Source organism: Vulpes vulpes, chromosome 5 (genome assembly GCF_048418805.1).
Source record: "Vulpes vulpes isolate BD-2025 chromosome 5, VulVul3, whole genome shotgun sequence".
In the NCBI taxonomy this organism is placed as follows: domain Eukaryota; kingdom Metazoa; phylum Chordata; class Mammalia; order Carnivora; family Canidae; genus Vulpes; species Vulpes vulpes.
This window is the reverse complement of record NC_132784.1, coordinates 10,118,654-10,133,178: the sequence shown is the minus strand read 5'-3', so window position 1 is coordinate 10,133,178 and position 14,525 is coordinate 10,118,654. Positions and strand designations below refer to the sequence as shown.

At 38.9% G+C, this 14,525-nt stretch overlaps 1 protein-coding gene and 1 pseudogene across 11 annotated transcripts in view; one reads left to right on the top strand and one right to left on the bottom strand.

Annotated features, from left to right (window-relative positions):
• The window catches only part of EPB41L5 (erythrocyte membrane protein band 4.1 like 5), a 139,425-nt gene that overhangs the window by 21,896 nt on the left and 103,004 nt on the right, over positions 1-14,525 (top strand). For all 11 annotated transcript variants that reach the window (XM_072757551.1, XM_072757548.1, XM_072757547.1 and 8 more), the window contains exon 3: positions 949-1,053. In XM_072757551.1, coding sequence (XP_072613652.1) covers positions 949-1,053 — 105 coding nt within the window. The remainder of the gene's footprint in view (positions 1-948; positions 1,054-14,525) is intronic.
• On the bottom strand, positions 10,364-11,051 carry LOC112934318 (large ribosomal subunit protein eL19-like; annotated as a pseudogene).

Sequence of the window (14,525 nt, the reverse complement as noted above, 5' to 3'; positions counted from 1 at the left end):
TCTGCATTGATGATGATACTTTTTCATTGTCCCATATTTCCTCCCACCTTCCATTTTTGTTTTTACTATTGCCTACCTTATATTCTTTTCTAGTTTAAGACTGATCTCCAAGTTTTCACTGATGATTCTAGTCTATGACTATCTTATCTCTAAAATCTGTTGGCAAGTATATTGTTCCACATGATTCATGCTTCAGTTTCTAAATTTTCTTGTGTGTTTTCTCTTTCCAGTTACGTTATGAAGCTCTGTTGAAGTAGGGACTCTAAAAATTGACAAGATGAAATAAGAGTTTCTCCTTATTTAGTACAAGATAATATTTGTTGGTTAATAAGAAGTAACACTTTCCATGAAAGTGCATATAGATCACAAATTCTCTTTGGAAAATTATAATATCTTACACATTACCTGATATATGGTAGTAGTTTTGGTATTGCAAGTAATTTTTTTAAGTAGATCTTATGAAGATTTATTTATTTAAGAGAGAGCCAGGAGAGGGGCAAAGGGAGAGAATCTCAAATAGACTCTTCACTGAATGTGGAGTCCAATGTGGGGCTCGATCTCAGAACTCTAAGATCATGACTTTAGCTGAAATCAGGAGTCAGGGACGCCTCAGTGGCTCAGCGTAGTAGTGTCTGCCTTCGACTCAGGGTGTGATCTTGGAGTTCTGGGATTGAGTCCCATGCTGGGCTCCCTGCATGGAGCCCCCTTCTCCCTCTGCCTGTGTCTCTGCCTCTCTCTCTCTCTCTCTCTCTCTCATGAATAAATAAAGTCTTTAAAAAAAAAAATGAAATCAAGAGTCAGACACTTAACTGACTGAATCACCTAGGTGCCCCTAGATCTTGTATAACTAAAACCATCTTCATTTTAAGTTTATTGATCTTGTGAGTCATTTGTGTGGTTTTTTTTTTTTTAGTCATTTGTTGATTAATTTATTTTCTTACCTTTCAGAAAAAGGCCAAAGGACAAGAGCTCTTTGATCAGATAATGTACCACTTGGACCTTATTGAAAGTGACTATTTTGGATTGAGATTTATGGATTCTGCACAAGTAGCAGTGAGTAGCTGTTTTCTGGAGGTCCCAATGTGGGAGTACAGATGGAACATTTCAAATGATGTGCTAAGTGTACAAGGCTACATATTCTTACTGCATTCTCTTTTTTTTTTTTTTTTTTGGTGATTTTCTTATTATGGTCTGAAGCTCTGACCACTTCAAAATAACCTAAAGTGCTTGTTAAAAAAACGTGAGTCGTGGCCCTAGCCCATCTTACTAGAGCATGATCTTTGCAGATGAGGCTAGGAAATCTGTCTTTTTAATAATCACTGGATTGGTTGTTGGGCATACTAAAGTTTGAGAATCACTGTGTAATGGAAAGGGTGCTAAAATGGGAGTTTTGTGGGTTCCTGGGGGATAAAAGTTACTAACTTGCAGATTAAGGTGAATAGATATCTTCAACATCCCTTCCTGATCTGTGATTCAATAAATGTTGATGATGTGTATTTTTTTTTAAAGATTTTATTTATTTATCTGTGAGAGACACACACAGAAAGAGGCAAAGACACAGGCAGAGGGAGAAGCAGGCTCCCCAAAGGGAGCCCGATGTGGGACTCGATCCCAGGACCCTGGGATCGCGACCTGAGCCAAAGGCAGACGCCCAACCACCGAGCCACCCAGGTGCCCCGATGATGTGTATTTTTGATGAGAGAACAGCATATGTCTTAGGGTAGGAAATTGGAGGCTTTACAAAGATCTGAGTACTATATACTAGGATTTGACTGTAGGATTTTTGAGAGAAAGTAGTAGATAATAAGATTGGATGGAGGATTAGTGGCCGTATCGTCCAAATTGAATACCAAAAGTATTAAAAAATGGGCAATATATATTCTCTAATAATTGGAATTAGGGGTTTTTCAAGCAAGGAAGTTATATTTTGCTTCAGAAAGTATTGTGTAGGGTTATTTGGAATGGGCAGAGATTGAAGTCAGAAGGAATCACTGCAAACACTGGGGGATAAAAGAAACATTAAGGCCGTAATAGGATATTCACAGTAGCAGGGAGGGAGAAGGAACAGAAATAAGGATATCAAGACATTAAGCTTTGTATTCTGGAAGTCTGTGATGGAGGAGTGTATATGTTTAGTGACACATTAATTGTAATATTTAGGACTCACAGGAATAATATATAAGAATTCTCAGGTTCTTTTTGGAGTGAGATGTTAATTCATTCATTCAAAAATAAACATACAGATCAATGGAATAGGATAGAAAGTCCAGAGAGAGACAAAACCATAATTACATGTTTTTTGACAACGGAGGCAAGAATATGCAATGGGAAAAAGTCTCTTCAATAAATGGTGTTGGGAAAACTGGACAGCTACATGCAAAAGAATGAAACTGGATCACTTTCTTTAACCATACACAAAAATAAACTCAAAATAGATTAAAGACCTAAATGTGAGACCTGAAACCATAAAAATCCTAGAAGAGAGTACAGGCAGTAGTTTTTCTGATAATAGCCATAGCAGCATTTTTCTAGATAGGTTTCCACAAGCAGAGGAAATAAAAGCAAATATAAACTGTAGGGACTACATGAAAATAAAAAGCTTCTACATTGCAAAGGAAATAATCAAGAAAACTAAATTGCATCCTATTGAATGGGAGAATGTATTTGCAAATGACATATCTGATAAAAAGCATAATTTCCAAAATATATAAAAAACTTATACTAATTCAACACCCCCAAAATTGAATAATCCCATTTAAAAATGGGCAGAAGATACAAATAGACATTTCTGCAAAGAAGACCTCCAGATGACCAACAAACACATGAAAAGATGCTCATCATCACTTACCAGAGAAGTGCAAATCAAAACTATAATGAGATATCACCTCACACCTGTCAGAATGGCTAAAATCAAAAACACAAGAAACAAGTGTTGATGAGGGTGTGGAGAAAAAGGAACACTCGTGCACTGCTGGTTGGGATGCACACTCGTGCAGCCATTGTGGAAAATAATTCAGAGATGCCTCAAAAAAATTAAAATAGAACTACCCTACAATCTAGTAAATGCACTACTGGGTATTTACCCATAGAATACAAAAACACTAATTCAGAGGATATATACACCTCTGTGTTTATTGCAGCATTATTTACAAGAGTCAAATTATGGAGACCAAGTGTTCATCAATAGATGAATGGCTAAAGAAGAGATGGTATATTTATCCAATGGAATATTATTCAATTGTAAAAAAGAATGATATTTTGCCATTTGCAACAGTATGTTTGGAGCTAGGAAGCATAATGTTAAACGAAGTAAGTCTGAGAAAGACAGATACTATACTATATGATCTCACTCATATGAGCAAAGGGGGAAAAAAGAGATAAACTTATAGACTCTTAATTATAGAGAACAAACTGATGGTTACTACAGGGGTGGTGGGTGGACAAAATAGGTGATAGGTATTAATGAGTACATTTACCAAAACGTGCACTAGGTAATATATAGAATTGTTGAATCACTATATTTTATACCTGAAACTAATATAACACCGTATGTTAACTATCCTGTAATTAAAATAAAAAAACTTTAAAAAATGATCAAGGAATTACATGTCACATTTCAATCTTGAATATTCAATCTTGTATATGTAAAATTAGTTTGTTAAAGCTTAATGTATTGGTTATTTAAGGTCAGTCCAAAATATGTATGATTGGAATTATCCATTTACTTTTCTTCCTGTGAGTATGTAAAATCTCAGTTTGCTGTTGTTTACTTTTGCTTATACTAGCTCATTTTTTTTAATACCAGCTCATTTTATATTCATGTGCGCATTTAATTTTGTAGTTGAAATAATGTCATATTGACAGAAAAGTTGCAAGAACAGTGTAAATAACTTTTTGTGGAACCATTCTCACCCTGAATTATTTAGTGTATGTTTCCTACAAGCATATTCTGCATAATTGAGTATAGCCATCAGAACCAGAAAGCTGACATTGTAACATTACCACCTCTAGTCCTGAGACTCCCATGTTTTGTCAGTTGTCTGTATAGTGCCCTTTATAGTCAGCCTAGTTCAGAATCACGTTTTACTTTCAGTTATCAAATTTCTTTAGTTGCCTTCATCTTAGAATACTGTGGTTCCTCAGTTTTTCCTTGACTTTTATACTTTTGAAGATATAGGCCAGTTACTTTATAGGCTGTCCCTCAGTTTGGATTTGTCTGATGTTTTCTCAGGAAGTAGGTTATTAGATACTTTGGCAGGAAAATAAGCGAAGTGATGCTGTGTTCTTCTCATTCTACCTAGTGACATTTAATTTCATTTTGTCCAGTGATATTAATTTTGAATCTTTTTTTTTTTTTTTGAGACAGGATGGAGAGGGGTAGAGTGGGGAGAGAGAGAATGAATGAATTTTAAGGAGGCTCCACACCCAGTGTGGAGCGTTGCAGTGTGGAGTTTGATCTCACAACCCTGAAATCATATCCTGAACCAAAATCAAGAGTTGGATGCTTAACTGACTGAGCCACCCAAGTACCCTGATATTAACTTTGGTCCCTTGATTAAAGTGTTATCTACCAGGCCTTTCCATTATATTCTTTTTCTCTTTGTAATTAAGAAGTTTTTTAAAATTTATTTTATTTTTTTGTGGGCAGTTACTTTGAGACTTTATCGGACTTACTATTTATTTATGAGCTAATGGATTCCTGTTTTATCCATTGTGTTATAATTTGTTACTGTCTTTTGATGCTCGAAGTTTCCCAAGTTTGGCCAATGAAAGCTACTTCAAGATGGCTTCTGTGTTTTTAATACATGCACCCATCATTCTTTGGGTATCTTACTTTCTGGCCCAAGAGTGTGTTCCATATTCATATTGTATTTCCTTGTTCCAGCCCTGGAATTAGCCAGTTTTCCAATTGGCTTTGTGGTCAGATTTAGAGAATATATGTTCATGTTTATTTTTGTCTATCTATATAAATTGACACTATGACTTCACACCCGTAGCTCCCAATTCCAGTCCGATGCTACAGAGCTTACTATAGTTTTTTCCTCTCCCATATTTATAGTTTTCTTCACAGAATCCAAGCTTTGATTGTCATCAATATGTTTATCAGAGTGATCATTTACTTTGGATGGAATCAGTCTCTAACCTCTCCCTGAACAGATTCTGGCATTGCCCAGACTACCTTCTTACTTCTGGATTGAATTATTTGGGAAGAGGAAGCTTCTTATGAGCCAATTATCTTATAAATACAGAATAGTATGTAAAGTACTTCTTTGGAGATAGTGTTGAAGAGTTATCTCCCTAGAGGCATGGTTTAGAGTGGGAGGATTAGAGAGAAGAGAGAAGGCATGCTTGAGGAAAACAGTTGGTTTTAATTAAGGTGATCAGTCTTTTGCCTCAAGTAGGCCACTTTAAAAAAAATTGATATATTTATTTATTTATTTATTTATTTATTTATTTATTTTTTAATTGATGTATTTATAAATCATAAAATTTACCAGTGGTTTTTTATATATTCAGAGTTATGCAGCTATCACCACGATCTAATTCCAGAACATTTTAATAACTTGCAAAAGAAACCGTGTTCACATTGCTAGTCACTCTCCATTACCCCCGTTCCATGGCCCCTTACAAATACTAATCTTTCTATTTGTATGGATGTGCCTATTTTGAAAATTCTGTGTAAATGGAATCATGTGATATATAGCCTTTTGAGTCTGGAAACATGCTTAGCATAATATTTTCAGGGTTTATATTGTAGCATCTCTGTACTTGATGTTTAATGGCTGATTAATATTCCATTGAATGGATATACCACATTTTGTTCATTCATCGATGGACATTTGGGTTCATTCATTTTGGCTGTTAGGAATAGTGCTATCAATATTTGTTTACAAGTTTTTGCATGAATATAATTTTCAATTCTCTTGGGTATGTGTCTAGGAGTGGATTTGCTGGGTCTTAAGGTAACTCTAAGAACTATCAAACTGTTTTCCATAGTGACTATACCATTTCACATTCCTCCCAGCAATGTGTGAGGGTTCTAATTTTGCCATATCCTTACAAACACAATATTCATTTTTGATTCTAGCTGTCTTAGTTGTATGAAGTGGTCTCATGTGGTTTTGATTTAAACTTCCCTAAATACTAGTAATCTTGAATATCTTCTCATGTGCTTATTGGGTGTTCATATATCTTTTTTTGAGAAATGTCTATTCAGATCCTTTGCCCATTTTATGTATGTATGTATTTGTTTATTTAAAGACTTATTTATTTGACAGAGAGCATGTGCACACATAGGGAAGGGGAGGGAAAAAGAATCTTAAGCTAACTCTGCACTGAGCATGGATCCCAATGCAGGATCTCAAGAGTCTGAGATCACAACCTGAGCTGAAACCAATAGCTGGATGCTTAACTGACTGTGCCACCCAGGCACACCTACATACATACAGTGTTATATTAGTTTCAGTTGTGCAATATAGTGATTCATCAGCTCTATATATTATTCAGTGTTGATGTATTTTCATTTTTATTTTTTAAGTAAGTTCTATGCCCAGTGTGGGCTTGAACTCAAGACCCTGAGATCAAGAGTCCACATGCTCCCATCAAGTGAGCCAACTAGGCACCTCCTAATCTTGCATGCCTTTCATTTCTTTTCTTTTTTTTTTTTTTGCCTAAGTGCCCTGGCTAGAACCGGAAAGTGTTCAGTATTTCACCATTAAGTATGTTATGTGTGGGATTTTTATAGATGCCCTTTATCACTTTAAGGAAGCTCTCTTTTATTTCTTTTTTTTTTTTTAATTTTTATTTATTTATGATAGTCACAGAGAGATAGAGAGAGGCAGAAACACAGGCAGAGGGAGAAGCAGGCTCCATGCACCAGGAGCCCGACGTGGGATTCGATCCCGGGTCTCCAGGATCGCGCCCTGGTCCAAAGGCAGGCGCCAAACCGCTGCGCCACCCAGGGATCCCTCTCTTTTATTTCTATTTTATTGAGTTTTTTAATTTAATTTAATTTAATTTAATTTTTATTTATTTATTTTTTTTTTAATTTTTTTTTTATTTTTTTATTTATTTATGATAGTCACACACACAGAGAGAGAGAGGCAGAGACACAGGCAGAGGGAGAAGCAGGCTCCATGCACCGGAAGCCCAACGTGGGATTCGATCCCGGGTCTCCAGGATCGCGCCCCGGGCCAAAGGCAGGCGCCAAACCGCTGCGCCACCCGGGGATCCCTATTTTTAACTTCTTGAGGAGCCTCCACACTGTTTTCCAGAGTGGCTGCACCAGTTTGCATTCCCACCAGCAGTTCAAGAAGGTTCCCTTTTCTCCATATCCATGCCAACATTTGTTTTCTTTCTTGTTAATTTTAGCCATTCTCACTGGTGTAAATCATTGTGTGTGTGTGTGGTTTTTTTTTTAAAAGATTTTATTTATTTATTCATGAAAATCACAGAGGAGAGAGAGAGGCACAGACACAGGCAGAAGAAGAAGCAGGCTCCATGCAGGGAGCCTGATGTGGGACTCGATCCGGGGTCTCCAGGATCACACCCCAGGCCGCAGACGGCGCTAAACCACTGCGCCACTGGGGCTGCCCAATCATTGTGGTTTTGATTTGTATTTCCCTGATGGCAGGTGACATAGAACATTTTTTCATGTGCTTGTTGGCTATATGTAGGTCTAATTTGGAGAAATGTCTGTTCATGTCTTCTGCCCATTTCATGACTGGATTGTTTGTTTCTTGGGTATGGAGTTTGGTAAGTTTTTTATAGATCTTGGCTACTAGCCCTTTATCTGATAGGTCATTTGCAAATGTCTTCTCCCATTCTGTAGGTTGTCTTTTAGTTTTGTTGACTGTTTCCTTTGCTGTGCAGAAGCTTTTAATCTTGATGAAGTCCCAAAAGTTCATTTTTGCTTTTGTTTCCTTTGCCTTCATAGATGTGTCTTGCAAGAAGTTGCTATGGCCAAGTTCAAAAACGTTGCCTGTGTTCTGATCTAAGATTGTGATGGATTCTTGTCTCACATTTAGGTCTTTCAACCATTTTGAGTTTATCTTTGTGTATGGTGTAAGAGAATGGTCTAGTTTCATTCTTCTGCATGTGGCTGTCCAGTTTTCCCAGCACCATTTATTGAAGAGACTGTCTTTTTTCCAGTGGATATTCTTTCCTGCCTTGTCGAAGATGAGTTGACCATGGAGTTGAGGGTCTGTTTCTGGGTTCTCTATTCTGTTCCATTGATCTATGTGTCTGTTTTTATGCTAGTACCATGCTGTCTTGATGATGACAGCTTTGTAATACAGCTTGAAGTCAGGCATTGTGATGCCCCCAGATTTTATTTTCTTTTTCAGCATTTCTCTGGCTATTTATAGTCTTTTCTGGTTCCATAGTCTTAGGATTATTTGTCCCAACTCTGAAGAAAGTCTATTTTGATAGGGATTGCATTGAATGTGTAAATTGCTCTGGGTAGCATAGACATTTTCACAATATTCATTCTTCTAGTCCATGAGCATGGAATGTTTTTCCATCTCTTTGTGTCTTCCTCAATTTCTTTCAGAAGTGTTCTGTAGTTTTTAGGGTATAGATCCTTTACCTCTTAGGTTAGGTTTATTCCTAGGTATCTTATGTTTTGGGGTGCAATTGTAAATGGGATTGATTCCTTAATTTCTCTTTCTTCAGTCTCATTGTTAGTGTATAGACATGCCACTGATTTCTGGGCATTGATTTTGTATCCTGCCATATTGCTGAAATGAGTTCTGACAATTTGGGGGTGGAGTCTTTGGGTTTGCTATATACAGTATCATGTCATCTGTGAGGAGTGAAAGTTTGACTTCTTCTTTGCCAATTTGAATGCCTTTTATTTCTTTTTGTTGTTGGATTGCTAAGGTTAGGACTTCTAGTTATTATGTTGAACAAAAGTGATGAGAGTGGACATCCCTGTTGTGTTCCTGATCTTAGGGGAAAGGCTCTTAGTGTTTCCCCATTGAGAATGATACTCGCTGTGGGCTTTTCATAGATGGCTATATGATACTGAGAAATGTTCCCCCCATCCCTACACTTTGAAGAGTTTTAATCAGGAATGGATGCTGTATTTTGTCAATGCTTTCTGTGCATCTATTGAGAGGATCATATGGTTCAGGTCTTTTCTTTTATTGATGTGATTGAGCATGTTGTTTTTACAAATGTTGAACCACCCCTACATCCCAGCGGTAACTCCTGGTTGGTCATGTTGAATAATCCTCCTGATGTACTGTTGGATCCTATTGGCTAGTATCTTGGTGAGAATTTTTGCATCCATGTTCATCAGGGATATTGGTCTGTAATTCCCCTTTTTGGTGGGGTCTTTGTCTGGTTTTGGGATCAAGATAATGCTGGCCTCATAGAACAAGTTCAAAAGATTTCCTTCCATTTCTATCCTTTGAAACAGCTTCAGTAGAATAGGTATTATTTCTTTTAGCCCTGGACTTTTATTTCTTGGGAGGTTTTTGATGATTGCTTCAATTTCTTCACTGGTTATTAGCCTGTTCAGGTTTTCTACTTCTTCCTGTTTCAGTTTTGGTAATTTGTAGGTTTCCAGAAATGTATCCATTTTTTCCAGATTGCCTAATTTGTTGGCATATAGATACTTATATTATGTTTTTAAAATCGTTTGGTTTTCCTTGGTATTGATTGTGATCTCTCCTCTTTTGTTTGTGATTTTATTAATTTGAGTCTTTTTTCTTCTTAGTAAGTCTGGCTAGGGGTTTGTCTCTCTTATTCTTTCAAAGAACCAGCTTCTGGTTTCGTTAATCTGTTCTACAGTTCTTCTGGTGATCTCTATTTCATTGAGTTCTGCTCTAATCTTTATTATCTCTCTTGTACTTGTTTTAGGCTTTATTTGCTGTTCTTTCTCCAGTTCCTTTAGATGTAAGGTTAGCTTCTGTATTTGAGATTTTTCCAATTTTTGAGGGAGGCTTGTATTGAGATGTATTTCCCTCCTAGAACACCTTTGCTGTATCTGAAAGATTTTGAACAGTTGTACTTTCATTTTCGTTAGTTTCTGTGAATCTTTTTAATATTTCTCTAATTTCCTGGTTGACCCATTCATCTTTTAATAGGTTGCTCTTTAACCTCCATGTGTTTGAATTTCTTCAAATTTCTTCTTGTGATTGAGTTCTAGTTTCAAAGCATTGTGGTCTGAAAATATGCAGGGGACAATCCCAATCTTTTAGTATCGGTTGAGACCAGAGTTTGAATGTGGTCTGTTCTGGAGAAAGTTCCATGTTCACTTGAGAAGAATGTGTATTCAGTTGCATTAGGATGGAAGGTTCTGTATATATCTGTGAAATCCATTTTTTGTTTGTTTGTTTTTAGCAGATAAAGGTTTGTTTTATTGAGTAACTGATCTGATTAATGCTGAGACCACTATGTACAGACAAGAGAGAGGGAGTTTTATTTCTTGGTCTCTTCCTCCTTGGACGGAGTCTTTTTTTTTTTTTTTTTTTTTTTTCTTGGACGGAGTCTTGATGATTTCCTCATTCTTGGCTTGGAGCTGCTCTTCACGGCGCTTGCGGGCCTCCTTGGTCTTAGATCTGTGGGCCTCAGCCTGGTCAGCCAGAAGCTTCTTGCGAGCCTTCTCTGCCTTCAGCTTGTGGATGTGTTCCATGAGAATCCGCTTGTTCTTGAACACATTACCCTTCACTTTCAGGTACAGGCTATGATACATGTGGCGGTCAATCTTCTTAGATTCACGGTATCTTCTGAGCAGCCTGCGTAGAATTCTCATCCTCCTCATCCATGTTACCTTCTCAGGCATTCGAGCATTGGCAGTACCTTTTCTCTTACCAATGCCCATATGCCTGCCCTTCCGGTGGGCCAGAGTGTTTTTCCGGCACCGAGCTCGGGAATGGACAGTCACAGGCTTCCGGATTATCAGCCCATCTTTGATCAGTTTTCGTATCTGCTGATGGGAGTTTGCATTGGTGATTTCATTGGTCTCATTGGGGTCCGTCCAACCAGACCTTCTTTTTGCCACAGTGGAGGACACTGGAGGCAAGCCTCTTCTGAAGCCTGAGCATATCTTAAGTAGTCTGAGGCCCGAGGCCTGGACGAGACCTGTCCTATGTCACATGGAAGCAGAGCTTGGTCTGATCCCGGGCACCCAATGAGTAAGGGGGCCACGGCCTAGTCCCTGCCGCGGCCCTTCTACTGTCTCAGCAAGTTGCTTGCAACCCACATGGGGTGTGGGGCCCACCCCTCCCGTGGCCTAGCGTTTTCGGGAAGCCCTCCCCCTGCTGAGGCTGGGGCCTAGTGTGCTCCGGCCAGCCCCAAGCTCTGGGACCGGCTGTTTCAGGGCTGCCTCCACTTCATCTCTCCCACCCGGGCCACGGGAGCAAACCCCGCCACCCACCGGCACTTTGGATTAATCCTCTGTGAAATACATTTGATCTAGTGTGTCATTCAAGGCCCCTGTTTCTTTGGTGATCTTCTGCTTAGAAAATATGTCTTTTGCTGAGAGTGCTATGTTGAAGTCTCCTATTAATGTATTGTTATCTATGTATCTCTTTAATTATTAATTGATATAATTGGCTGCTCCCACATTAGGGGGATAAATATGCATAATTATTAGGTCTTGTTGGATAGAAACTTTAAGTATGATATCATGTCCCTCTTCATCTCTCATTACAGTCTTTGGTTTAAAATCTAACTTATCTGATATGTGCATTGCTACCCCAGCTTTCTTTTGAGGACCATTTGAATGGGAAATTGTTCTCCACCCCCTCATTTTCAGTCTGGAGGTGTCCTTAGGTCTAAAATAAATGAGTCTCGGGATCCCTGGGTGGCGCAGCGGTTTAGCACCTGCCTTTGGCCCAGGGCGCGATCCTGGAGACTCAGGATCGAATCCCACGTCGGGCTCCCGGTGCATGGAGCCTGCTTCTCCCTCTGCCTATGTCTCTGCCTCTCTTTCTCTCTCGGTGTGACTATCATAAATAAATAAAAATTTAAAAAAAATAAAATAAATGAGTCTCTTGTAGACAACATATAGATGGGTCTTGCTTTTTTATCCAGTCTGATAACCCTGTGTCTTTTGATTGGATCATTTAGCCTATTCGCGTTCAGAGTAACTACTGAAAGATATGAATTTAGTGTCCTGGTATTACTTGTACAGTCCCTGTTTCTTTGGGCTCCCTCTTCACTTACAGGGTCCCCCTTAATATTTCTTGCAGAGCCGGTTTGGTGGTCACATTTTTAAATTTTATTTCTATCCTGGAAGCTCTTTATCCTTCCTTCTATTCCGAATAACAGCCTTGCTGGATAAAGTATTCTTGGCTGCATGCTTTTCTCATTTAGTACCCTGAATGTATCACGCCAGGTGTTTCTGGTCTGCCAGGTCTCTGTGGAGAGGTCTCTCTTAATCTAATATTTCTCCCCATAGAAGTTAGAAATCTCTTGTCTTGAGCTGCTTTTAGGATTTGCTCTTTAGATCTGAAATTTGCAAGCTTCACTATTATATATTGGTGTGTTAATCTGTTTTTGATGTTTTTTTGGGGGTGGGAGTCTGTCTCTTGGATATAAATTCCCATTTCTTTCCCCAGATTAGGGAAGTTCTCAGCTATGATTTGTTCAAACATACTTTCTGGTCCTCTCTCTCTCTCCCTCTCTCTCTTTCTCTCTCTCTCTCTGACACCCTCTGGAATCCCAAAAAGACGATTATTATTCTTTTTCAAACTATCACTTATTTCCTGGAGCTTCTCCTCATGGGCTCTTGTTTTTATTTTTTTCCCTCAGCTTCTTTCCTTCCGTCAACTTGTCTTCTGTATCACTCTTCTGCCTCATTAGCCCTAGCAGTTAGAGCATCCAGTTTAGACTGCATCTCAGTTAAAGTATTTTTAATTTTGGTGTGATGAGATCTCAATTCTGCAGTAAGAGAATCTCTAGAGTCTTCTATGCTTTATTCAAAAGCCACCAGTATTTTTATAATTGTACTCCTGAATTATATCTCTGACATGTTACTTAAGTCCATATCCATGAGATCTGTGGAAGAGAGTGTTACTTCTGGCTCTTTCTTTTGTGGTGAATTCTTCTAGTCATTTTGCCCAGTGCAGAATGGCTGTATGAGTGAGCAGAGTCAAAAGTATCAACGACGACCTAAGTAAAATATGCCCTAGACAATTCTGAAGAGATCAGGGACCAGAAAATAAAAAGGAAAAAAAAAGACCACAAAAGTGAAAAACAGATTTTAAAAAATAGGAAAAGTTTTTTTTAAAAGGGGGTGGGAAGAGGTGGTGGACAAGAGAGAATACAGTCTCACAGAGTGGACCAAGAGGGTGATCCTCTTAGTTCAGAGTGTATTTTGTTCTTTGTGTTAGAAGGTGCTAAATTTCAAATTTATATAAACCAGCAAAACTTATATAGAGAAATAACAGCAACAACAAAAACAAGAAGACAAAAGAGGGCAGAATGGGAAGGAAGAGAGAATATAATCTCAGAGTGGACCAACATGACACTCCACTTGGTTCTGAGTATATTTTGGTCTCTGTGTTAGAAGGTTCTAAATTCCAAAATTATAAAACAAGACAACCCCCCCAAACCCCCCTTAACTTACATGTTTACAAAAATTAAATTGAGTATGTTGGAAAGAAGCCCAAAATGAAGAATGTATCTATGAGATGTAAAAATATGAATGTAAAAAAGGAAAAAATTTAAAAGCGAAGAGTTGATAAAATATTGTAGTTAAGGCAGGAAAAAAGAAAGAATATTGGAAATTTTTAACCTGAAAGATAAATGAATTTTATGGGAAAAAAACGTCATTCTATACACTATTTTTCCCTTAGTCCTGGATTTTTCCAGTTCTACTTGGTTAATAAATTGGCTGTTCCCCTGTTCTTCTAGCAGTTCTTCTGGGAGGGGCCTGCTGCCCTGATTCTGAGGTGTCTCTGCCTGGGCAGAGATGTCCCACCCCTTGCCGGTGGTTGAGCTCAGTGTGAAGCTGTTTTTCCTGTGAGGTCTTTGTTCCTTGCAGGCCACACCTCTCCCAGGTGAAAGGAGGAAAAAAAAAAACCATCAGCGACCAGATCTCCAGCCCCGAGCCAACAGTTCCCCACACGTCTGCAGTCTTTCAGTGCACTGGCCCAGATCCTCCTGGGGACAGGTGTGGGGGCACTGATTCGTATGATTTAAAGGCTGCCTGGCAGCGGGGAGAGCTTTCGCCCTCTTGTACACTCCCCGGCTCTACACATCCTGGAGGGAACAGAGGATGTCCTGCTTCTGTCCGCTGCTGCCTGGCCCTGGACTGTACCCCGGGCCTGCCTCTCCCAGATGCCCCAGGCAGGTTGCTGCATTCCAGTCCTTTACTGGGACCTAGGATGGCATCCATCCGACCGTCGTTTTCCGTCTGTGGCACAACTTGAGCTTTCTCCTAGGGACCCCTATTATTCTGTGTCTCCAGGAATATTGAGACTTTACCGCCCTTCCTGGGATTCTGCCGTTTTACCACTGAACACTTTCCAGGCAGGGAGGACTCTCTCAGGAGCAGATTTCTAAACATCCGG